The 25,624-nt window shown below is 37.4% G+C and overlaps 2 protein-coding genes and 1 long non-coding RNA gene across 8 annotated transcripts; all 3 read left to right on the forward strand.

The window, feature by feature from the left end:
- Positions 1–128: 128 nt before the first annotated feature.
- LOC140785251 (DNA replication ATP-dependent helicase/nuclease JHS1) lies at positions 129–17,366 on the forward strand. 6 transcript variants are annotated; one of them, XR_012108414.1, is made up of 34 exons: positions 129–599; positions 693–863; positions 942–1,148; positions 1,271–1,336; positions 1,438–1,638; positions 1,713–1,766; positions 1,851–1,912; positions 2,223–2,355; positions 2,538–2,648; positions 2,766–2,865; positions 3,092–3,174; positions 3,764–3,865; positions 7,440–7,595; positions 8,661–8,716; positions 8,795–8,855; positions 8,926–9,036; positions 9,117–9,173; positions 9,906–10,040; positions 10,124–10,366; positions 11,083–11,157; positions 11,329–11,450; positions 11,559–11,631; positions 11,710–11,814; positions 11,942–12,109; positions 12,915–12,984; positions 13,063–13,214; positions 13,477–13,554; positions 13,640–13,725; positions 13,811–13,948; positions 14,499–14,538; positions 14,605–14,678; positions 15,374–15,508; positions 15,981–16,100; positions 16,972–17,366. XR_012108414.1 is itself a non-coding variant. In XM_073133049.1 (34 exons), exons 1-34 carry the CDS (start codon positions 252–254, stop codon positions 17,131–17,133), a joined length of 4,062 nt encoding a protein of 1,353 aa, XP_072989150.1. In that variant the 5' UTR covers positions 129–251; the 3' UTR covers positions 17,134–17,366. The 6 variants fall into 6 exon arrangements, 4 of the variants coding, with proteins under 4 accessions (XP_072989150.1, XP_072989152.1, XP_072989151.1 ...); XM_073133049.1 differs by having other exon boundaries at positions 13,633–13,725; XM_073133051.1 differs by having other exon boundaries at positions 3,764–3,829; positions 13,633–13,725.
- A 3,713-nt stretch (positions 17,367–21,079) lies between these two features.
- LOC140783639 (two-component response regulator-like APRR2) lies at positions 21,080–25,210 on the forward strand. The gene is made up of 12 exons (XM_073130582.1): positions 21,080–21,314; positions 21,488–21,649; positions 21,857–21,936; positions 22,020–22,086; positions 22,469–22,515; positions 22,670–22,747; positions 22,851–23,447; positions 23,581–23,721; positions 23,810–24,082; positions 24,169–24,234; positions 24,328–24,396; positions 24,543–25,210. The coding sequence occupies exons 2-12, from the start codon at positions 21,520–21,522 to the stop codon at positions 24,723–24,725; spliced, it is 1,731 nt and encodes a 576-aa protein (XP_072986683.1). The 5' UTR covers positions 21,080–21,314; positions 21,488–21,519; the 3' UTR covers positions 24,726–25,210.
- On the forward strand, positions 25,207–25,554 carry LOC140783641 (uncharacterized). Its single transcript, XR_012108164.1, has 2 exons — positions 25,207–25,322; positions 25,403–25,554. It is a non-coding gene; the product is annotated as an uncharacterized lncRNA (long non-coding RNA).
- The last annotated feature ends 70 nt before the right edge of the window (positions 25,555–25,624 follow it).

Consider the following 25,624-nt stretch of genomic DNA (forward strand, 5'->3'; position numbering starts at 1 on the left):
ACTGGTCACGTGACTAAAAGGTCCTGTACCTGTCCGTTGAACCTTTGCCGCGTTGAGCATCACGTGCATTCATTTAAGCGGGAAACTTTTCTTATTTATTTATTTATTTATTTATTTGTATTCTCATCCTTTCTCCACTCTTAACATTCTCCTGCTGCCCTTCCATTCTCTTCTTGGCGATCCCCGTCGTCTCTTCCCGCTTCCCGCTTCCTGAATCCCAGAAACCCTCACATCTCACTATAATCTCTCCCATGGCTCCAAGAAAGCGCTCCTCCACCTCCTCCTCCTCTACCTCAAGAAAACCAAACCAGAGTCACCAACCCTCTCAGCCCTCCAAGTTCGGGATCCAGCACTTCTTCGAGCGCCACTCCCAAGCCGCCGCTTCCGCTGCCTCTCAAAAACATAACCCTAACTCTACCCCTACCGCTCACCCTAACGATCCGACCCCTCCAAACCCTAGTTCTTTTCCTCCTCGGATCTTGCCTTCCCCAGCTGAGCCCCCTCAACCCGCCGCTATTGCCGAAGAGACATTCTCCGAGATCTCGCCTGAGTTATCCAAATCGTCTCCTCTCAAGAAATTCAAATTCTCTCCCGGGATGGTGCGCACTTCCTCCGTCTCTTCCACTCTCCGTGCTTCAAAATTTGGTCCTTTTGTTTCTTGACCTGTTTAATCTTCCGGTTTTTTGATTCAGCTGATCAAGCAGAGCCAGGACGATGGGGGAGACGAGGTCACTTGGAAGATCTCTCCTGTGAACGAGCGGCTGCGATCGCTAAGCTCGAAACAACTGCCAGGGATGACGGGATTGTTCTCTGAGAAGTCGAGGCCAAATGGTATTACGTTTCATCCGTGTTCCAGGAAGGAGGTCAGTTTTATTGACGGCTTCGTTTCTCGTTTGCAATGTTTGGTTGTTTATCTCTTTCTTCTTTACTCTGTGATGCAGAAGAATTCTTCTTCGATAGGAAATGTTGAAAGATGGCTCTGTTCGCCGGGCACTGCAGTGCCTATGACATCGTCAAGAAGGGTCTCTTATCAAGGTTCAGAGATTTATGACGGTCAGGGGAGTAATTATGATGTGAAGACTGATGGTGTGGTGGACTTGCAGAGCCCATTTCGGACACCCCCCTCTTTGTCTTATGGTTCCGATGAGGTAGTGACGATCATGATCCATAAGGTTTCCTATCCCATTATAGGTTTCTGGTTCATATGGAATCATGAACTTGGTCGACTAGTTGATATGTGATATGTCAGACCTAACAGTTTTTATTATAGGTCACAATTAATGGGTTTAATTGCAATGGGGAACAAGACCATGATGGTTTGTGGCACCACAGGAAGGTTAAAGGGGCTTACTCTTACATCCAAAAAGTCTTAACATTTCTTTACAGTTTTATCTTAACAATGATATACATAAATTTCTGATGATGATTCCTTTTCAGGCGTTACTTGAGCTTCTAGATCAAGTGGAAGATGCAATTACAGAAGAACCTTTACCTGATGATCTAAAGCATTGTGGAAAGCGTGGTGCTACTGGGGACAAGATACAGAATGAATATGGTCTTGCTGAAACAAGTTCAGTAGATACTTCCCCTGGGAAGCTGTATACCGCTCCACCTTATGATACTTTTCTTGTCTTGGAGGTCTGATTCTTCTTCCTTATGAAAGTCCAGCGCATTTTGCTGTCTAAGGATACTACCTGTGCCCTCCTTGTCAGGTGTCGGAAAAGCATAGTAATGTAGATTCATCATGTGGTCGCTCTCCTATCAAGGTGCCTTGGCATTTGTAGTATAATTGTATCTGATATTTAATCTTCTCTTGTGTTGCACCAGTATAATGGTTTATTATGATATAGGTGTTGCGCTTATTGAATGAACAAAGTGGGAGTGAACAGGCTTTGCATCTGTATGATGAGTGGTAAGTATGAACTTGCATAGTTTCAGTTCTCTACTTTCTTCAGTGCTGAATAATGCGAGAAAATTGTGGAAGTAATGGACTTATGGTAAATTATAGCTAGGGACTTATGTAGTGTACTTGACGCAGACTACTGACTATTGAGTAGCTGCAGAATGCATCTGAAGTCCTACTGACAGACTATCTGAAGCAATCTAACTAAAATATCTAAGAAACTATATGCATCTCTCTCATTTTCTTTTCATTCAAAATGCAGCATTTTGTTATCTGAATTAAAATATAATGATATATTTCCTGACATTATGCTGTTTAGGTTCTATAGTTGTGTTGGACCTGGTGATACTATAAATGTCATTGGAGAATTTGATGACCAAGGGAAGTGCATTGTCGATCGTAATGAAAATCTTATTGTTCTTCATCCTGACATACTTATTTCTGGAACACGGGTTAGTATTCCTTTGTATTGATTGAAGAATTATTTCATGGTTGAGTTTATGGGTTGAGACTGATAACTTTGGTAGTCAAACATCCTTACTGTTTGATACTTTTAACTGAATGTCACCTAGTATGACTGGAAAGTCACTTTTTCTTCCCAATTTAAAGGTTGTTAACGAGCTAATTATCTCAGGTTGCTTCTAGCTTCAGTTGTCCAAGAAGGGCCGTTCTTGATGAGAGACTAAGAAGCACTGAACATTCAATCAGTGCTTTAATCGGTACCTTGCTTCATCAGATCTTTCAGGTTTATTGAAACATGACATTTATCAGGCTTTGATTCGTCGTTACACATTTCTTCTGGTTGGTTGGGATGGTGATAGTTCGCCCTAAGTATGCTAAACAGTTATAGATGTTTCTACAGGCTGGACTCCTCAAGGGTCTGCCGCCTTCAAGACAATTTCTTGAAGAGCATGCAAGAGAAGTGCTTCAGAAAAACATTGAGAGTCTGTACGCAAGTGGAGGTGGAATATCTTTCTAAGCCTTCTTACTGTTGATCTTGCACATTATCAGCCTTTAATAGGATGCGTTATAGTTGGTAAAATTTTTCTTTGAAATGTTGAATGTTCTTTTCCTTTATAAATTGTCAGATATTCTGCTTTACACTTGGTATGGACCCTGTGATTGTGCATTTGTGCATGCTAATTTTTTGGTTTTAGCAGATTACAAATGCTTTTACTTTTGGTGCAGCAAATCAAAAGGACATATATTCAACACTTATTGCCGCGATTCCTCGAATGTTAAATTGGCTCAATTGCTTTATGGAGGCAGAGGTACTCGATATGTTTTTTGAATTTTCTCTTTCATTAACCCATTAGTTTATCATCTTCAATGAGATCTTAACAACTGCCGTTGTAATTAATTGACCTTATATGTATCACTTGCTTTTGCTGTTCTGCATATTTTTGAAAGATTATTTTTCCTCAGCTTTCGAGCTACTTTCTTATCGTCTCTTGTTCTTTGTTTAATATATTTTTTATTTCTAATCACTAAATTGCAAAACGTATGATCCACAAATTCTTTGTTTAGTAATTCAACATAGTTTCTTGTCCTGCAAATTCTCAGTCCAAGAATGTGGAACTAGATGGTGGTGAAAATGATATATGACCAAATCAACACTTGATAAAATAGCTTAAAAGTTACTCTTAAGAAGCTACATTCTCCAAAATGACAGTAGACATGTTTGGGCTGCTATATTATTCCGTAAAAGCATGCTGAAAAAATTCTAATAAGTATAGTTCTTTTTGTGCTAATATGCTAGTTTAGCTGCTAAAGGTGATGTTTGTATATTTACTAAGACTGATCTTGTTGAGCAAAGTTAAGTTGTTTGGTCCCTGTAACTAATTATTTTAATATTTTCAGGACTCCAAAGTTCCGACTGTTGATTTTGGACATCTTGAAGGTCCGAAGGCTGTCAGGATAACTGAGGTAGGAAAATCACTTGAAGGTGGTGCACTTGACGGGGTATATTAACTTATAAGCATGTAGTTACATGGTCAACTCATTCTTAGGTTGTGTATATGTGTAATGTTTATGTAGATGTCTTCTCATATATTGCCCACAACTGTCTTTATTAGGAGTATTTCTGACTTCATGTAGCCTAACTCTTTGCACAAATTCATGCCTTGCACATCTCTTCTTTTTATGCATTGCCTTTTTTAGGCGCATTTAACACATGCTTAAAAAGGAGAGAGTACGTTGCTTCGACGGATTTAACAACTTGGTAACTTGACGTGGTTCATGAAGGGCTCATTTGCTGCTTTAAGTTCACTATGTAAATCGATGGCTGAATGAACATGACATTGCTTATACAATACTGCTAGTTTGGACAAGGTTGATTAGAAATATAATGTTTTTACCTTTGCTTTTCAGTGTTGTTGAAACATTCAAACCTCCAAATACGCGTGTAAATCGCGTGGGTAAATTCTCCCACGCGGTGCATCACATGATCTGTCAGTAATAGGATTTCACAAGGCACGCAACAGCACAAATTCATACCATAAATAAACTCAACCATAAGAGTTCGGATATAAATTCCACAGGCCACAATAAGCCTTCTAGATACACATCCAAAATACAATGCTAATGTTTAAAATACATCGTCAATTATAACGCCCTCGTATGGGCTCAATACAACTAATAAACATACTGAAATAGAAAGATAGCTACTCCTAGTTATCCGCATCTGCGTCCCTTAGCTCTGAAATAATGCCACCAAGAGGTAGTGAGCTCATAATCCAGCGAGTCGGATCCATACAATCTAAACAATGAAATCACATGTGCATATCCAATGCATCCCTATAATTGCTAGCAATAACAATATGCTTGTTGAAATGACTTACCATGAGATACTAGATCAATGCAATCAATAAAGATTTCACGTCACTATCCTGAAACATGCTAGTTACTAAACGTATCAAGATAAGTCCACACAGATATCATGCTTGATACAATCTTTTATTCATACATATCTCAATCATAGTGTTTATATGTTATGCACAGCAATACAAGAGTAGTTTAGTCATCTCATGCCCAAGGCATTAATCATACTTATCATAGCTTACCAAGCTATTTACCACACAGGGTAAATACTCTCAAGAAAATTATCCATCACATAACCATCCATCATCTCACACATCGAGGGGATATATACACATCTAGCGGTAATGCCACCTACACATGTATGACGACACTACATGTGACCGGTCGTCTGTGGCCATCATACTAAAGACCCCGGTCGTAAGCCCATATCTCACTCTCTCTAAATTATCACTGCCCTCAGCTAAATGCATGTACTAATACTAACATTCCTACAATATCATGGAAGATATAATAACTGTAACTATATTATTCTAGACTTGTATCAATTCTACTCGCCTGGGGGGTCTCCACAGTACACTAAATCTCGTCAGCTAGCCGGCTCCTCCATAATCCCAAAATCTTCCTCACGCAATGTCAATCCGAAGGGGGGTTGGTCGGCGGGCTTGACGGCTCTGGGTCCGGGGCTTCGTCGGCTCCGGCGTCGGCAACCCGAGAGAGAGAAGAGGGAAGGAGAGTTGGCGAGGTGAAGAAGAAATTGGGGGGGGGGGGAATGGTGATTAATGGAGGTGGGGAAGGTGGTGTGGATGGCAAGCAAGGGAAGAGGAAGAAGAAGAAAAGAGAAGAAGAACGGGGGGCAGGCTCTGTGATGCACGTGCTCGGCGCATGCGTCATAATTTTTTTTTTTTTAATTGGGGTGTTACAGTTGTGGCATGTTAATTAATATATTTTCTCATGAAAATCAACATGCTATGGGTCAGCTCCCACAAAAATTGACCACTCTGGCATTATGAGTCTCTTAAATAAATGTGTATATGTTTATAAAAATACTTGAGGCTTTGAAATGTTTCAAGACTATTTTAATTGCCTTGAAGTACATAATTGATATGGTTTGATGTTTGGTGCTTGTATGGTCTTTGGTTATGTGTTTTCAAGAAACAGAACACTAGAGATTAGAAGTTTCCAACACGTGGATAATTGCCATTACATAGATTCTATGCCAATGCTCATGTGCCATAGGATTCAGCACTGGGAAAATAGAAAACAGTCTTCAATGAGAGAAGTAACCTATATATACTTAACTTAAGACGGGTCCTTCTGCCTCTCCCACGTGACCTTGTATTACTGCCTTACCTGGTTATGTATGCCTTTAATAACCATAGGCATTCTGTAACTCTATATTTTGTATGATTTTATAGTGGTTATATGTTCCTATCTTAGCACCATACATAGCTAAAGTACGAAATATTTTGAGGTAAGATGGATGTTCTCTTCTTTTTTTTTGTTGTTGTAGTAATCAATTTCTGTCCTCTATTATGAATGTGTTAAAAAATGACTTTAGTGGTGAAATGTCGTTCCAGTTTGTTATAGTGGGTGGCTTCAAGGAGAATACAATAAGTTATTTTCTATGTGACCCATACTCATCTAAACTTGCAACTGTCGAGTTTAATTCTCCAAATGAAGAATTCCAGGCACCACATTTTTTAAATGCATCAGCGCTCTTGAGATGCAGACTGAGATGGTTATAAAATTTATATAGAATCTGAACCCAAAATTTATACTTAGACTGAACCATGATAAATATATAAAGCAATCATTCTTAAAGTTCTCTTCAGCAGGCTAATGGGAGACAAAAATTATGGTGTATGACAATAATTATTTATGAGCTCTGTTAACTTTTTTTAATTTAAACTGATAAACTAGCTATGTATGACATGCTATTATAATATTATACATATATATAGGTGTATATTACAGACTTTTTTTTTTGAAAAAGATTTGACACATTTACAGATTTCTGGAATAATTCATCCTAAGGTTGGAAAAGGTTACTTTCTCTGTCCATGTTGAGATAGGTGTCTTACAATCTTGAGGCACAATCAATGGCAAGAGAAGTGCTAAAACCATAGCAGTTAAACTAGGTAAAGAAAAAAAAACATAAAAGGGAAACTAGGTAAAAAGACATAATAGATAAAAAAAAGGAGATTTATGGAAGATTCTTCATCGATCTAGTGACCGGTGAATCACTGATCAAAGACTGAACATGCATAGAAGGCAATCCAAAAGACTCATGCTCTCACATAGTGAATCACTGATCAAGTAACGGGCCATACACCTACCTGATTGAGAGGTGCTATAATCTATACAGGCGTAATTGGAGCCTTAAGAGCGTAGTGGTTATGGAGCAGGCGGTTCTTCATGGCTCAGTCTGCTTTCTTAATTTGAATGGATGAACAAACCATAATAGGGAAACGGTAAAAATATTGATCACACTTCAGGAGTGCATACTGCATAGAGTAAACTTTGCATGGATGGAGCCCACAAATATTGTTAGTTTTTAATGTCTCTTCAAATTTATATGCAATTTCTTGACTCTAGGGTATGCTAGTTCTCATAAACATATCTTCATTATCTTCCACATTTTTTGAACTTTTGTTACTGTACATATCATTGATCTTGAAATGTCATTCTTACATGCTACATTTGTAGGAACTTTCAGGTTATAGATATTGAGGAGATGGCATGGGCTCCAAGGTATGGTTTGAAAGGAATGATTGATGCATCAATTTCTATAAAGATCGGTTCAATCAACGGTGATTCACATGAGAAAATAATGCCTTTGGAGTTTAAGACTGGAAAAGGAACTAGTGGCCATGTAAGAATGAGATGCTAAGTTTTGCTAACTATTAATTATAATATATTAAATTAAGTTTTCCCTAACATTCTTGTGAATGTTCTCTATCATGACTATGTAATCACTTTGTATCTCTGGGTGATAAACCTTGCCTAACATTGACAAACTATCTTTTCTTCATTTATGGGCAACAGTAAATGTTTACTATTTAAATTCTGAAGTTATTTTGATCTTTTTCTTAATACTATCCATTTGGTCTTGACCTGCCAGATCCTGTATTATTGGAAAGGTATGGATGAGGGTTATGATGTGCAAATGGTTTGCCATTCATAGCACTGGTTGTCTCTATATTGCATTTCCTTTCTCTTGTGGAGTAATAATCTCCAGCTTTTGTCGTTCATCTGGTATGTAGAGCTCTGCTCAAGTTAAGCTGAGCACGAGACTCATATTTAGTTTCGACACATAAATCAGTCAAGCTTGAACATAACACTTATGAGTTGGTATAGGGTCAGCTTTGTTTGGAGGTCTCAGCTCGGGCAAATTTTAGATTTAAAGCTGAATCTAACATTAGATTTAGATCTTGGCCCAATCTCAGCTCAAATTTGTTGTGGTACTTAGCAGCTGAACCTGAAAATTCTTGTACTAGTGAGAATTTGTTCTTGGTATTCTTCATGAACTAAATCTTTTTCTTGGTTTCATCTTTTAATCTTGGCCTTTATGTGTTGCGTGATGATTTTGACTACCATGCCATGGGATAGAAGAAAATTAATAAGTGCATTTCCTAACATATCTCTTTATCAGAAGGTAATAGCTCCTGAGATATCTGACATTTTTTATTCCTGACAATTTCTGTCTTCTTGCCTGAAATATGCAGTCTCTCTCGCTTCTTGATTCAAGTATTATGTCACTTAGGCATTCTCTTGACTGTCAGATAACTCTGTAAATTTTAATCAGTATGGGGAACTGCACAATATCTTTCGTTCGAGTAAAGTCAATAAATCTCTGGATAATATTGTTTCTTTAATAAAAAAGAACCAACTCTTACTACAATTCATTTTGCACTAAACTTTTTTTTTTCTTTCGCAGTCTGCTATGGAACATTCTGCTCAGGTGATATTGTACACCCTCCTAATGTCTGAAAGGTAGGGCCTTGCAATGATAATATCATTTTCTGGACTGGATTATACTTGTATCTAATCTGTGTGGTTCTTCTTATTTAGATATCTGAAGAAGGATATTGACTTGGGTCTTTTGTACTACCATCATACAGATCAGACACTGGTGAGTCCAGCAATGCCATCCACTGATCTTCTATTTCTCTATCACTGCCTAACTCTTGTTAACTCTGAAGGGTATCAAAGTACAACGATCAGACTTGGTTGGTTTAATAATGCGCCGAAATGAGCTTGCAACTGATATATTGAAGGCCTCAACTAAAGAAATTTTTCCTCCAATGTTACAGGTGCAACTACTTCTAGACTCTCATCTTTCCACATGAAATCTAATTACAAAAATTCTGTTTAATGATTATGTGTATTTCAGAGTCCAACAATGTGCAGAAGTTGTCGCCACCTAAATAACTGTACAGTCTATCATAAGGTACGATTGTCTACATCTTTCTAACATATAAAGCTAGTTGGTTGTTGGAACTTGTTAGTGAAAGTTCTACTCTTCCAAGAAACAAATGGAGATGGGTAAATAGGGATTGCAATCAAAAGTTTAGTCACTGCAACCTTGCAAAATTAACATTTTATAATATTCGTAGTCACATAAAGTTCTATATTTGTTTCCACCTGCTGTGCTCTTGTTCGAATACAGCATTTCTTGCTTCCTTGCCAATATGCTTTTCCCTTCTTGGTTCTCTTCGTGCAACATGCTTACTGTCACGCCTTATTGGCGGAAAAACAAATATTTGCATTTACGATTGCCATCACCTTACTTTCAATATATCTATAAGATGCTATCCTTTCCATATTTATATCTCGCAATAAAATTTAACCAAGCAGGATTCTTGGATGCATTTTGGCTGTGGAATTTTCATAATGGAAGTGCAAACTATAGTTGTTTCATTTCTCAAAAGTTTACTTCCAATTGTTGATACATATCACACCTTACTAGTTGAAATTGCATGCGTTTTTAATATGCTACAGTATTTTTTACCTCAAGCTAGCTGTTCTGGCCATGTCGCCATATCAAGTTTTCCTTTCAAATTTCAGTAACTGTATATACACTATCATTCATGTCAATATCATTTTTTTTGTCAGTTGTCACTTATTGATATTTTCAGCTCTTATTCTACCTCATGCATATACTTTGGTTTGGATGCTTCAGGCGCATGGTGGCAACATCGAGAGTAGTGGGCTTGGTGATGTATATGACAACCTCGTTAATCACTTAAGTACTGTTCACTGTAATTTTCTAAAGCATTGGGACCGATTGATTGATCTGGAAGCAAAAGTATCACAGGTTTTCTTTGTACTACACGGCAATGACATGCAATGCACTAAATGTATAATTTTCTGAACTTCTGCAATTCTTCCAAATTTCAGGTCACAAAGAAAGAAATATTGCAATCACATAAATTAAAGGGTGGGAAGAGTACAAATAGCCTGTCTTCCCTTATCCTTGATGTCAGAAATGAATTATCAGGAGATGCATCTGGTGGAAGTGACAAAAACATATATCATTTTGTGCGTCAAAAATTGCGGCCGGGAAAAGATCAGGAACAAGTGGATCCTCCTGGACCTAGAGTGAACAACCTGGATTGCACCCTCAGATGTGGAGATTGTGTGGTACTTTTACTTACATATTACTTGCATTTTTATAGAACTGCATAGCTGCTGACTGTCAAGAAATCTAGAAATTCTATAGGGATGTTATCCTATTAGTAATATCTTAAGGATGTTATCATTATTAATTTTGTATCTTAGGGATCTTATCCTATTAGTAATATCTTCTTGTTGCAACATTAATGCTCTTTCATTTTGCTTGCCTACCTGAAATTCATCAAGGCTAGAAGCCGAGAAGTCAAATCTTTGAGAATAGTCTGTCTAATGTCTACATAACGACATCAACTTTGATTTTTCTTAACAAAAAGAGGCACGACCTTTGATCAGTATATATCTTTTAAAATATCTTTTCTGTAGGAATTCCTTGCACACCTTTGCTTTGTTACATTTCATTACGAGTGCTCATACGGGTTAATGCTAATCATATCTTGAAGTAGCACTTTTGCATCTTTGCCATTGTAGATTTTGTTAGCAGCAGATGATTATACAATCAAAATAGCACCATATACATTGAAATGTACCCTTGTGAATGAAATAAATACAATAGTTTTAAGATGATATGATTATTGCCAATACAGCGAGCTGTCTTCATATTTTGTTTCATCTCCGATCCTTATAATTTTGCAGAATTATCATGTAGCACTCATTGTTGCTATTATTTTATTTCATCCAGGTTAATTTCTTATTCTTTTTTTTATCATGCACTATTTTGAATATAGGTGCTTAGCACGGAATCTGGTCGTGTTGCAGTTGCAAATGGAGTCATAAGTGACATTAATTGCTCTAGTGTCTCTGTAAGAGATCAGTTCTTTTTTCTGCATCTTCATATATTTATGTTGTATCTCATGTCTCTCAGAAGTTCAGCAGATGTTGAAGCTTCAACTATCTTTTCTGTTGTTTTAACTTTCTGAGCAGCTAATCTAAGTTGGAACCGATCCATATAAAAGTAATTGTCCATGTTTTAGGTATCTTTACGCCGCCGACTAAGGCTTCCTGGATGTGATTCTTTATCAGAGATGGGAGATATCAGTCGTGAAGTTTGGCGGATTGACAAGGATGAAGTTTCTTCCTCTTTTGCGACCATGCGGTAGTTTCAACTTCCCTTGCTCTTCAGCAAGTTTGGCAATACATTTGCTACTGTGCTGACTATACACAAAATGATAATCTAACATATGTTACTATTGAATTGTACAAGATTCAACCTCATACAATTGTTTGCACAGAGCCTGAGAAACTCTCATCTGCGTAAGATGATCGTTGATCTTGAGGTCAGCATTACACCTCTGCTTCCCTTATTTTGTTGTTTTCTATGACTTTTGTCTCTAGTTTCTATTGATATTTGACAGGCTCCCAGGTTTGATAGTGGAGGATTGTTTAGCCAAGATCCTGCAATATCATATGTACGATCAGAAAAGAGTTTAAATAATGATCAGCGGAGGTCGATCCAAAAAGTACTTTTTTCGGTCCCTTTTTATATTTTGATTCTTTTATACTAAAATGGTTAATGTGTTATTTCATATCAGAAACTGCTGATACCTTATTATTCTAATGCATCTTCTTGCCTGCTGTCATTTTCAGATACTTACTGCAAAAGATTATGCTCTTATTTTAGGCATGCCCGGAACAGGCAAAACGTCTACAATGGTGCATGCTGTAAAGGCATTGTTGATGAGAGGAGCTTCCATTTTACTTACATCATATACTAATTCTGCCATTGATAATTTGCTTATCAAATTGAAGGCTCAGGTACTTTCTTCTGCTACCTTCAATAAGATATTGCTTCCTTTCTTGTTCAAGGGTTCTTGCATACTTCCCTAACTGAACTGCATGTTGTGAGCCAAATCGATTTGAGGATAAACATACTGATGCATACTAACTCATAATGGTAAATCAAAATCGATTCTGTGTAGATTTTCCCTATTGGCCTTTTAAACTTAAGTATCACTTTGTCCCAATTCTTGTAATATTTATATCTACCGGTTGATTTTCTGTCAATCTAGAATTCTATGCTTGAATGACCAATAATTTTGTCAATATTATATTCTCATAATCTGTTGTTGTGGATAATATGATTCATATTTATAACAGAAAAAGGAGATCAACAAAGGCAGAATAATGTCTTTCATTATGATCCATTTTTTCACGCAGTAGTTCATTAAAAATGTACATTTACTTGGGTGTCTTGGCTTTAAAAGACATTCTTTTCTCAGTTGTGGGATGTTATGACTTAGACTTTCAATTGGTAGTTGACTTTTCATCTTCAAATGGAAGCATGCTGGATATGTTGATCTTGTCAAAGGACACTAGAAAATAGTACGAAAAGAATAGCCATGATATCTATGAGAAGGTTGTTGAAGGCTGCTGTGCAGGCGCCTAGTGCTTTTTCAAGTGCCTAAGCTGGCCTGGTCAGCCCTGTTTTACTCTCAGTTTGCAATAACATGAGTAAGAGATGATTTAGGGATTATATAAAACATCACTGTTAGAAAGTATTGCCTAATTATTTTCTAGTCTTTTCCCAAATGCATTCTTGTTTAAGCTCTAAATTATGCAGGGTATTGATTTCATACGTATTGGAAGGCCCGAAGTTGTGCACCATGATGTTCGCCCTCATTGCTTTTCAGGTTCATTTGTACTTCACTGCCTTTATCATACTTGTTCTTGTTCTTTGCGATCGACTTCATAGCGTTTCCTTGTGGTAGCAATGGATGCAAAATCAGTGGATGACATTAAAGAAAGGATGGAAGGTGTCCAGATTGTTGGGGTAACTTGCTTGGGAGTTAATCATCCCTTGCTTTCAAGTAAAAAATTTGACATATGTATTATGGATGAGGCCGGGCAAACTACATTGCCTGTAAGTATGATTTTCCCGTCTTGCAATTGTGATTTCTGGTCCTTTCTTTTGCATATTTGTATTATGTAGTATTATCTTAAGCTTCAGTAAGATATTGTTATCAAAAAGTAAGTCTATCATCATATGTAAAGAAATTCCTGATAATAGCACTTGTTTTGATGGAGAACTTTGCAGCTGATAGAGCTAAATACAGGAGATTGATCAATTAATCCATCCCTAAATAAAGGAATAAATTCTTTTATGCATTTCTTCTTGATATTAGGTGTCGCTAGGACCGTTGATGCTTGCGTCAAAGTTTGTTCTAGTTGGAGACCATTACCAACTTCCTCCACTAGTTCAGGTGTTTGCTGCTTTTCTTGGTTGTACCTCTTCCTATATTTCTCTTCATCTATTATTCTTTTAAACACAACTTTTATAGAGCACAGAAGCTCGGGAGAATGGAATGGGCGTTAGTTTATTCTGGAGATTATCAGAAGCACATCCTCAGGCGATTTCAGCTTTGGAGTGCCAGGTTCCTCTTATTCAAAGTTTTACTTTTATGTTCACCCAGTGACTAGAAATAATAGCTGATGAGTTTGAATGGCTTCTTTGTGTAGTACCGTATGTCTTCTGGTATTATGGAGTTGTCAAATACGCTAATTTATGGGAACAGATTACGTTGTGGTTCTTCTGAAATTGCAGAGGCCAAACTCAAATTTTCTGGCAAAGAACCTGCAGCATTATGGCTTACAGAGGTAAAAGAAATCTCACAAATCTTACTTTGTTCTTATGAAAGAATATCATTTCAGTCAAGGGACCAGCAAATCAGCATATGCAGTTTGTGATGGCAGTCAAAGATTCTTAAATGTGATTATGTTACTCATATCAACATTTTGTAGTGATGGAAATGGAAAGCATCCAGTTTGTTGTCCATACATAGGATCTTTAGTTAGCAGGCACATGTTATGCATCTGATTAACCAGAGACAGATTGTTTGCTTCTAGATAAGGAATAATATCTGCAAAATAGAACCAGTACCGCTTCTATATTTTTGTGTTGATGGTAATTTAATCATACACCTGATGAGTATTGTTTGGCCTTTTTGGCTTGTTATATTGCTCTGAGCTCATCTGCAATGTACTTTAATAAACTTCTGCTGCGGCAATAAGCTTGATCATAGAAGGGTAATGTTCTGCTTATCATAAGACATTTTGCATTATTATATCTTTGTCCTCTTTTCTAGATATCATAGTTTTTTTTCCGACAATGGCCTCACATAACCAAACTTGTTTTCAATATGTGCAGATTTTGGATCCTGACAGATCTGTTGTCTTTATCAACACAGGTTAGAGTTTAGATTATATGAATTTTTGATCTTCTATGTGTTATTGACTTGAAAAAGAAAATTCAGACCAATTGCCTGCTCCTGAGGCAAAACAGAAGAAAACTGTGAACAATCCTTCAGAAGCACATATTGTTTCACAGGCAAGTCTTCCTATATTTCCTATATTTATATGGACTGTCAAAAAAAGAAATTGCATCTTGTTCTTCTCATATATCGATTTTTTCATGCATGGAGGTAAACACATATACATGGACAAGTATATGAACGCTGGTACTATATAAGTAAGCATGTATGTAGGTATATATAGGTTTGTGGTTTGGAGCCTCAATCCACTTAGTCAGAATCAGTATCAGGACATTCAGATGATAGATCTGTGACATTAGCCATCATCTTCAATAAAAAAGGTTGTTAGAAACAGGAGTTGCATGTACTGACTATCTTTTGCCCATGTGTTGAGTGGTCCATAAACTTCTGTTATATTAGCATCGTTCTTTCAATTTATTCGGAATATTATCTTAGTTCTGTTATAGCAGCCAATTTGTGTGTGTGCGCATGTCAAGCCATGTATATATCTTCTTCGAGCTTGGTCAAGCCAACCTCTGATCAAGCTTGGCTCATTTAAATTCAAACATGAGTTGATCCTAAATTGAGGCGGTGAGGAATGCATCGTTAATTCTTGTTTCTATTTATCTTTATCCTTATGACTATCTGTTGCTTTCTTTCACTGGACAAATGCATGTAGATATTCTTTATATCTTTACTTTGAAATTCTTTTTTTCACATTTTGGAAGTTCTTTGAGTTTGCTTGAAAACAGATTCGTCATATGATTTGTAGATTACTGTGAATCTACTGAAGAGAGGCATTCTTGAAGAAGATATTGGCATAATAACCCCGTACAACTCACAAGCCAGTCTCATTCGGCATTTTGTTGGTTCCTCTGTTGAAGTTCATACAATTGATAAATATCAGGTTGGTCTTTGATGTCCCTTTGGTGCTAGTCTTGTAAGCATGCAAGTGACAAGACCGTTATTGGTTGTAGGCTTGTAGCATTGTCTGTTGTGTAATCAGAAGTTTTTGGCAAATAATATACTTTTCAGTTGAATCTTTAATAGTCTTGGCAAGTATTTTGTGACAAAGAACCTATGACAAATGTAGATAAGTAAAAATCCATATGACATGGTAAGATTGGTGATTATTGTACCTTCTAGTTGTTGCAAGCAATCACATATCAGATTTAGAGGGAAGGGCTAACTTGCCTTGTCTTGAAGTTCTCTTTAATTTGATTGTTCTGTATTCCTCTACACTTGTTGAAGATATAAAAATGTGTTCTGATCTGTTGTAAGATGGATATTAAGTTGTATGACTGTTGGTATCTTAACTGTGTTCTGAGCAGCTTTTTGCTGCTTTGTCTTATTTCTAATAAAATATGTCTATTGAGCAGGGCAGAGATAAAGACTGTATCCTTGTGTCTTTTGTACGATCCAGTGGAAATTTGAGAACGTGCAGTTCTTCTTTGCTTGGAGATTGGCACAGGATCAATGTTGTCTTAACACGTGCAAAAGTAAGTGCAGCAATTGTTTTAGCCCTTGACACCTCAGAAAATGCAAGGTTCATCCTAGGGTTGCATTTCGTTAATAGCATAACTAAATTAGAACTTTCTTCGTTTTTGAAAGTAATCTAAAATATCCTGGCTTGAGGTGCAACTCTTTTCTTTCATGATGTAATGAGATATGGTCACACACTTGTACTTATAGTTTGTGAAGCAGACTATAGCTCTTCTCCATGTTTTTCTGTGATGAAATTCTAGAAAAAAGCTAGCTTGATTACTGATTACCTCTTTGCCTTATGTAAACTTGGGATTGAATCAGGACGGTTATTTTCTAGATGAGATGTTTACATGCATATAGGAGCATCCTAGCTTGATTTCCAACATGCGGACAAGGGGTGAAAACGGATTGGAAAATAGTCCATCAAACTCGGTTTTGTATCTCAGTTTTGTTACATATTGATTTGCATTTATCTATCCATCTTCGTACTTGTATCCTGATGGTCTTATCCGGAAATGGTTATGAGTTGAAGATTCCCATCCACATGCTTAAATATTACAAAAATAGCAAAAGTTGGATAGAATAAGACCTACTTTTTTTTTTTATCCGAATCTTTAATCTTGACTTATATACTGAACTATAGATATAAGTAATTTTATATTTCTCATAACTTTACAAATCAAACATTTATACAACTAAAATCTGTTTTGTATCCATATACATAATGTTAACCAATTTTGCTATCTGTCTACTGTTTATGTCTGTATTAGTGTCTGGACAAGAAAATTAGATACAAACATGGCTTTAAACATTTCCGAGCTGCTTTCAACCCAAGATGTTACAATGCAGGTTTCTAAAACAGTTTTTAAGTTTTTCATGTTGCAGAAAAAGCTTATCATGGTTGGATCTCAGAATACCCTATCAGGAGTTCCTCTGCTGAGGCTTCTGATTGGGAAGGTGGATGAACACGGTGGAATTATACATATAACAAACAAGGATGTGAATTACGTGCAAGAGCTGAAGAAATGCTCCCAAATGAGTGTATAGTAATTTTTTTTTTTCAATTTTTTTTTTTTGCATTCACCTTGTGTTCCAAAGGTAACATAATTATTAAAATGTTAGCTGTAATTATATCTATTAGCATGTCTGCAAATATTAGTCAAACTATTGTAAAGTTTGGTGTGTAAAGTACATCAAATTATTTTCAGGCTGTGGGCCTCGAAACTACATCCATTGGTATGTGAAAAACAATCATTAAGATTTGTTCCTGAGTTATGAAAGGCCAAGTTCAAACATATATTCTTGCCTGATCCTTTTATCGGCGTAACATAGCCAGAGGTTAACGGCAAGATTGGCTCCAATCAAATTGTTGCCACTGTGCAATGGCGAGCCGCACAAAAACAGTTATGTTTGATTCTCAGCGTCAATATGTTATATCCTTATAAGCATAATTTGAAGTTCTTTAAGCAATCGTTCACTAGTTATATCTTTATAACCTTGTATTACATTGTAATGCAGGATTATAACACTGTTATAATATTGTATTAACTCGCAGTGTATAATTTTTTTATATAAATAGTGCAAAGTTATTTTTATACAGTGCGGATTTATAGTTATTAGGTATGTAGAGTATTTTAAATCTGCAGTTCTAAAAAAAATATTATTATTTTTAAAAAGTACTATTTATTACTTCTACTTTTATTTAATATATACTTAAAGTTATTTTTGTTATTTGGTATAAAATATCACAATTTTGATACAAATTCATTATTTTTTAGTATTTTAATATTAACTTTATGTCATATTATATGTAATTATTATTTCTTATATTAGTATTAAATTAAATATTACAATAGCTTATACTAGTATTTGTCTTTTTTTTTAATATTAATATTTAGAATATTTGTGTCTATTTCATTTTTTTTACGAGGGCTAAGCAGTAGATGAATAGTGATTCAAAAGGAAAGATAATTTGTTTTGCAAATATAAAAATATTAGATTTTGGCTCCTCGAAGCTGTGATTGTACTTATCCATTCCATGCAAGAGATTATGGTTTCAAGTCATCGGAACAATCACTTCAAAAATGAGGCTAAGACTTCTTTGGTCTCAGGAACGTGCAAAAACATCTGGTAACTGTAGCTAGGGACAATTGAGGTTTCAAAACATTGAGGGCTAATGGTCAATTAGTGACTAATTGAGCCCACAATATGACTCACATGACGACATGCAATGATCTTTTCCACCCACAGTTTTCTGCACTTTGGAATCAAAGGAACTGGCCCATTTCAATGTGGAGATTTCCTAATTCCCTTCCACAGCATCTTACTGGAATCTAATTTGGTGGCAGTTAATCTTAGATCTGTTGCTTCATTGCCAATAAATTGGCTGCCAGGTCATGTGTCCTGTCTAGCATCATATCGTAGTATAATCTCTCTCTCCAACCGACACTGTATGATGGGTAGCTTTCTCTCTTTGTTGCTTAAATGATATCTTTTTTTTTAAAACTAATTTCAGACTAGGTTCTATGTCAGTAGTGAGTAGCCCCAAGTATCTTGAATAAGGGCTTTGTACAAGTCACTTAATTTGAATAAGGGCGTTGTATGTAGAGAACGATTGGTGCATCTCATCTGCAAGGGAAGCATTTTTATGTATAAGAATGGATTTCCTAAATCACTTGAGATCTAATAAATGTTTTGCGATTGCTTTATGTTCATCAACTGACGAATCCGCATGGGCAGTAGAAGCATTCATTCTCAAACATGGTTTGAAACTAGACATTTCAGTTATTCGGCAGAAGATTTATAGAGCATGGTAATGAAATTTTCGACTTCAAAGCTCTAACCCATCGTGGATCTTAGTTAGAGCTAGTTGGACTATGACGAAAAATAAGAATCTTACTATCTACTTTCTTACAGCATTTTCTTTTCTTCCTTCTCCTTCGTAAACCTTTATTAACTCTTGTACATTCCCCCTGTTGTAATTCATAAGCCTATTATTTCTCATAAAAGTAGAGGTGATTGTGATACAAGAATTACCACCACCCTATTCCTTTTCCAGGTGATGTTCGCACTTCCGTGGCGTAGTACAATAGCAACACCTGACAAGATGAGTCATCCGTTGTTGTTGGAATATTGGAATAGCTCGCAGACTACAGTGGTATAAACGTGATCCTGCAACCAACCACCTTTGATTGGTTAAGCTCGGCACTTTATCTCATTCACCAATCACCATGCTGTTCCTATATGCTTAAATTCTTGTCTAAGGTTGCACACAACATATCACAGTGAAACACTAGCAGAATAGCTTTGATATGGCTCGCCATCTCAGTTGAATATTGATAAGACAATAGAGAGATAGCCTGGCAGATAAAAAGAAGGATAAGTACTTATGGTATGATAGAACAAGTGAAGTTAACCTCTTTCTTATCCTGCTAAGCTTGATTAGATGACTTGACTTTTTCCTCCTTGATGCTAATTTCTCTATGACTACTCAGAAGAGGACATAGTTGTAGCTCTTCAAGGCTCTTAATTTGAAAGCTTTCAGTTCTCAGAACATTGAAGTTTATCTCTTGCACTGTCAGACAACCCAAACATATCCTGCTTGCACTGTTGCATCATTGAGTTGTAAACAGTATGCATTGAAAGTTTGAAACACAAAAAGGGCTAATAACTGCAGAGAAGAATGAAGTTGTGGTTGCTGTTGGATTTGAAGACTTGGAACTGCATGCCTATCTATTGATGGCTATGGATAGGGTTTAAGAGTTATTGGGCAGGATAGATAAACCAACAAGAGAATTTATATATTTATGGGGCTATCTAGACGTGGACTTTTGATCTATATATAACAGTTATCCAGTTGTGGTCTATCTATCTATCTATCAATGGATCAAAGTTTCTAAAACTCCTTTAATTATTATCTTCATTTATTAGTTATACATACAGTCTACAGTATCAAACTTACTCTGTTGCCCATCTCAAGATCAACCTCGTGAGCTACCACCCGTGACCTCACCCCCAAGTGGCACGTGAGAATGTGTACCTCATCTCACTGTCCTGTTGACGTGGCGCTATTTATACCTCATATTCAATGCCACCTCATGTTGACAGATGGTGGTTGTGGGTACAGTGCAAATTAAACTGTGGTCCATCTCAAGACTCGAAGTGAAAAAGTTTCACCTTATGAATGCATGCGTGCGTATATATGTATAATACGTACAGCATACGTAGGTAATTTAGGTATATAATACCGGTGTTTTGGCAATAAGATTGTCCTGATACTAAGTGAGATATGATAGAGACATCAAAGTTCGATCTGAGTGAGGTCTAGTGGCTGGTGGACCAGACACAATATAATGTGGAATGGACCACTAACTAGGGTTAACTAATTAAAGATGAGGCTCCTAACTAATACCATGGGCTATATATTGAGAATGAAGCACGGGTAAAGACTAGTTAGAAAAATATGATGTCCTAACGTACAAAGAATAAAACTTAGTCTGTACTTAAATTCAATGTTTCAATAGGATCAAAATATAGAAATAGTAGCAGAGAAATGGAATATAAAGAGGGAAAAGGAGCTTTAGCTTATATAATCCATTGTCCTGTTAAATTAAAGTCAAATAACAGAGAGAATTCCTATGTCGACGTAAAAGTAACGTAAGCTTAATGAAAGCAAATTGGTCCCCCCGGACTCCCATCGTATCCTTGAGAAAATAAGAGGGGGATGATAATAACCTCTGCAGAGGTCTGAAGACCAAGGCATCCAGCCATGATATTATCGAAGATTTTTAATAGTACTAATCTCGAAGATTTTTTTTTTAATAGACTCGTTATAGTTTTTCCTCTCATATATGTACAGTTGTGACTTCTATCTTGTGGCCTGGAGCAGCTGACAGCAACCTCACACGTAAAGACAGTATTCCACATCCATCAACCAACCGCACTATTTACGCTGCATATAACTCTCGCACCGACCCCTCTCCTCTCTCTCTTTGCCACTTGACAGAAAGCAGAGCAAGAAAAGTCCAATTTTAGAGAGAGAGAGAGAGAGAGCACTTCTCTAGCTCTATAGGAAGGAACCCATTAGGCCTCCTTTCCTGCCCTCATTTTCCTGTGTAGCTTTTGATATATGCTCATCTTCTAATGATGCTTCTCATGATACCTTTCTTGTTATAGTACAGAAGATCTCTTGATGGGTTTCTGGGTCTTGTGCTCTTCTTCATGACATGGTATATACTATATACCATCATGCAAAAGCTTTTCTTGGGTTCTTGGAATCTTTGAATTAGTTCCAGGCCAGAGATCTGATCTGGGTCTTGAGCCATTTTGTTTGTTTCAAGCTATTTTTACCAGAATTTTGGACTTGGGGTTTTATTGAGTGTTTCATGGGGTCGTCAAATAGATTTATGCCAGAGGAAGGATGCGAAGCAGGAAATGGTTTGCTCTCCTGATGATATGGTTATGTGGAAGGACTTCCCAAAAGGCCTCAGGGTTCTCCTCCTTGATGAGGACTCCACTTCAGCTGCTGAAACCAAGATGAAGCTCGAAGAGATGGACTACATTGGTACATTTATCTTTTGCGCTCTCCTTTTGGTCAAATATCACTATAGCTTAATTAAGTGGTTGTAAAAAAAAAAGCAAGTTTTTGGACACTAGTGATGTTCCCAGCTTGTTTGGAAAATTGAGATTTTTTAATTTTTTTTTTTGTGTGTGTGCTTACTCTCGTCATTCAGATCACTTGTTTAACTCCTGACACATTGCATGTTTGCAGTTTCTTTGTATTGCAACAACCGAGAGGCACTAGAAGCAATCTCGAAGAAGGCAGGGAATTTTCATGTTGCTGTTATGGAGGTAATGACGATCTTGTGGAATTATAGCAACGGGAGTGAAATAGTATGATAAGTTTGTATCTAAGTAGCAACTACTGTTTGTAGGTTACAACTGACAACAGCCAAGAGAGCTTCAGATTTCTCGAAATGGCTCGGGAACTTCCCGTTATAGGTGAGCCCAACTGCAGACACTAGCCCTGCTAATTCTCCAATTCCCTTTTGCTAGTATATTGAAGCCTAGTGCTGGATGCATAATTCCATGGGGGTCAATAAGGTTCTTGCAGGCACAGGGTCACTAGTTATATATAGTTGAACATCTTTCTGTCATGCATATATTAATCGCTCGACATTTGAAGATAAATTTGAGAATAAGTACTTATGGTTTCACTTTGATGTGGGGGCAAGTTGGAGTTATGTGTATTATGTATTTGCAGTTGCATCTCTACCCTGCTTTCCTGCTCATACTTATGGTTCTGATACTGAAGAAGAGCAGAATTAGATTGCGCACCTTAACTGGGTATTAACGTCGCAATTTGTGTTTCTTTTCTGTGCAGTTATTTCAAATGTTTGTTGCCTAAACACCATGATGAAGTGTATCGCAGTAAGCTTCGTTTACTTATAATGCTTCTACACATACATATCTACATGAAGTTATGTATGTGTATGGTTGTTTTAGTATTATCAAGCATCATATCTTTAGAATAATGCTACGTGACGAGCCTAAGAAGTATTCGTCTTCCCTATTTCTGGCCCAGATTGGTGCAGCAGAGTTTCTTCAGAAACCTTTATCAGAAGACAAATTGCGAAACATATGGCAGCATGTGGTTCACAAGGTGAATTTGGATCTAAATTATATGCTTCAAATCTGTAAATTACCTAATCATGAAGTGAAACATTGAAATGTTTCCGACTTCTGAGTTGATTAATCCTGATCAGGCACTTAACACGGGAGAGAATGGCCTCTCCAAATCGTTGAAACCAATCAAGGAGAAAGTTGTTTCAGTGCTTCAGCATGAATCAGAAGCAGCTGAAGGGAAATCTGAAATCACATGTAAATCTGAAAGCATGGAGAAGAATCATGAAAATGCAATAGAAACTGATAGGTTCGATGAACCATCGACTCCACAATTGAATCAAGGAGGACGACTATTGGATAATGGAGAATCTGAAGAAAGAAATAACTGCTCAACAGAAAAGGATAGCATGGAGGATGCCAAAGACTTGATACAAGTGAGGAAATTAGATAACTATAAATCAAAACCCGTCGACAATACCTGCAACAATTCAGTTGTTGCACCTAGTAATAAGGAAGTTTTGCCCTCGAGGCCGGAAGATGCCACGCTCGAAGAGGAGGTTAATTCAGCAGGCAGTTCCAGAACTGATGAGTGCAGTGCTGTTAAAGAAGGCTCTCATTCCAATTTGCATTGTGAATGTATTGTTGAGTCTAGAGTAGATGACCAAAAGAAAAAGAGATCACTTCCAAATAGTAATTCTTTCTCACATGGAAGCAGAAGCAACAAAAAGAAGACTAAGGTATAATACAAACTATGACTATTTCCCCTCTAAATTCACCTGAAGTTACATAAGCCTGGTCTTCGGTTAAGTTACAGAGTTTGAAAAACAAAACCTCTTTTGATGAATCTAGTTTAATCTTTGGGTGCATCAGGTTGACTGGACTCCAGAACTGCACAAAAGATTTGTTCAAGCTGTTGAGCAGCTGGGGATAGACCAAGCCATCCCTTCAAAGATCCTGGATTTAATGAAAGTGGAAGGCTTGACCAGGCACAATATTGCTAGCCATTTGCAGGTCAGCTGAATGGTTCATCAGAGAAAACATGAAGATCATATAACAAAAACAAATGCGTGATTGACAATACTGTCTATATATCTTGCAGAAATATCGAATGCACAGAAGGCATATCCTGCCGAAGGATGAAAACAATAGATGGCAGACACAGGGTGATCTCACTGCAAGGGGGTACATGCAAAAGCCTCTGATGGCATACCCTCCATTTCATCACCCCAGCTATGGTGTTCCACAAAGCCTGCTCTACCCTGCTTGGAATTACCAAAGTTATCACCACCCTGGTGCTCATTTGTGGGGAACTGCTGGATTTCAAGGATGGCATCCACCTCCAGAAACTTGGCATTGGAACACTTACCCTGGGGTAAGCAAGCCACCAAAAAATTCTATATATTGTCATCATTTTAATCCTCTTGATCCTATTGACATTACTCTGCCGTTGTATTTCAGATCCATCCTGATGCATGGGGTTGCCCAGTGATTCCCCCATATGGCCATATCCCCATCCCTTCTCCAGTGAGTGCAAACTCTCTCACCATCATGATTTTTTTAATATATATATATATATCTATATGGACATCTCATTCATGAATTCCTTAACAATTGCAGAGGCCACTCATGAGCAATATCTCGGATGTTTTCAGAGATAGAAACAAAGATTCCAATGGCTCTCATCTGGTAATCTTACTGCTTACGATCCATTAGTTTATATATATATACTTAAACCCCAAATTGAGTGTTTTATATTAAACTGTAAGAAAATATAATGTTAGGGGTGCGAAATGAAGAAAAAAGAAATCACTGATTATATTGATGTTAATTAGGGCGAGGAGGTGATCGACGAAGTGGTAAAGGAGGCGATGAGCAAGCCGTGGCTTCCCCTCCCTTTAGGCCTCAAGCCACCCTCCACCGACGCCGTCCTCGCCGAGCTACACCGGAAGGGTATCCGCACCGTCCCACCGTGCACCCACATCCCCACCCCTGGTCTACGAAGCGCACGCGGGTGACTTTCCGCCCGACCCGGCTTTTTCTTCCGTGGCGGAGAGTCGCGCCACGTCGTCTCGCGCCTTTTCGGCTAGCCGACATGTGGCTGTAAATAAAAGGCGGTTGTGGGACCCGAGATGTGGTCTCTTGTTGCTTGTCCCTTTTCGGGTCCTCCAATTGATCCCTTCCTTTCCCTTCCCGATGTCGTCTTCTGGGCGCCGTTTTCTATAATAATGTTATGTCGAAACTCCTTTTTCTTTACTGATGTGAGGAGCCAGGGTTGGTCGCCTCCCTTGGTGGCCCCGATGCTATCTGTCTGCCACGTGTGATGTATCCACATTGGATATCCAGCCACGTCACACTCTCTTTTTTAGCCCTTAAATAACGCATGCATCCTTGTGTTCATATTAAAAATGTTGATTCTGGACGCAACTAAAAAGTCATTACTGTATGTTTAAATTTCGTTATCAAACCATTAATATCGCATTTCGAAATCTTTGATCAACAAGGACTAGTAGTGTGGGGGTTAAATTTGGGCCGAGGAATAATTTCGTCACAAAGATGAATTCTAAGCAATCACGTAGTATCCGAGTTATCTTCAGAAGTTCCCTTTCCACAAGGTCAGTCCTTGAGATTCCTTATCCTGCTTTCAGTACACAGCATGCTAATCTTGGACGCACTTAAGCCCTTTTTTGTACAGGGACATTGTGAGTGAACATAGAGTTGGCCAATAGTTTGAGAGGAAGATCTGGAAAAGATCTATGCCTAAATAAGATGGAAAAGTTTCAATCATGTAACTCCTGGCGTGTAAATGTGACACCTGTGATAAATGACGTTCCATCTTTGAGTTCATACTAGATTCTCCAATATTTTTCATATACATCAGCCTTTGATGAAAGCAAAGAGGTGTACATGACCAAGA

Source organism: Typha latifolia, chromosome 3 (genome assembly GCF_019914945.1).
Source record: "Typha latifolia isolate L0001 chromosome 3, TyphaL0001v2, whole genome shotgun sequence".
In the NCBI taxonomy this organism is placed as follows: domain Eukaryota; kingdom Viridiplantae; phylum Streptophyta; class Magnoliopsida; order Poales; family Typhaceae; genus Typha; species Typha latifolia.

Bases quoted from the DNA above. Each gene is read 5' to 3' on its own strand.
- LOC140785251 (XM_073133049.1), top strand. From the start codon at position 252: ATGGCTCCAAGAAAGCGCTCCTCCACCTCCTCCTCCTCTACCTCAAGA. The intron at 2,649-2,765 runs GTTTATTGAAAC...ATGTTTCTACAG, and splicing joins TGCTTCATCAGATCTTTCAG to GCTGGACTCCTCAAGGGTCT. The intron at 3,175-3,763 runs GTACTCGATATG...TAATATTTTCAG, and splicing joins ATTGCTTTATGGAGGCAGAG to GACTCCAAAGTTCCGACTGT.
- LOC140783639 (XM_073130582.1), top strand. From the start codon at position 21,520: ATGGTTTGCTCTCCTGATGATATGGTTATGTGGAAGGACTTCCCAAAA. The intron at 21,650-21,856 runs GTACATTTATCT...GCATGTTTGCAG, and splicing joins CGAAGAGATGGACTACATTG to TTTCTTTGTATTGCAACAAC. The intron at 23,448-23,580 runs GTATAATACAAA...TGGGTGCATCAG, and splicing joins GCAACAAAAAGAAGACTAAG to GTTGACTGGACTCCAGAACT.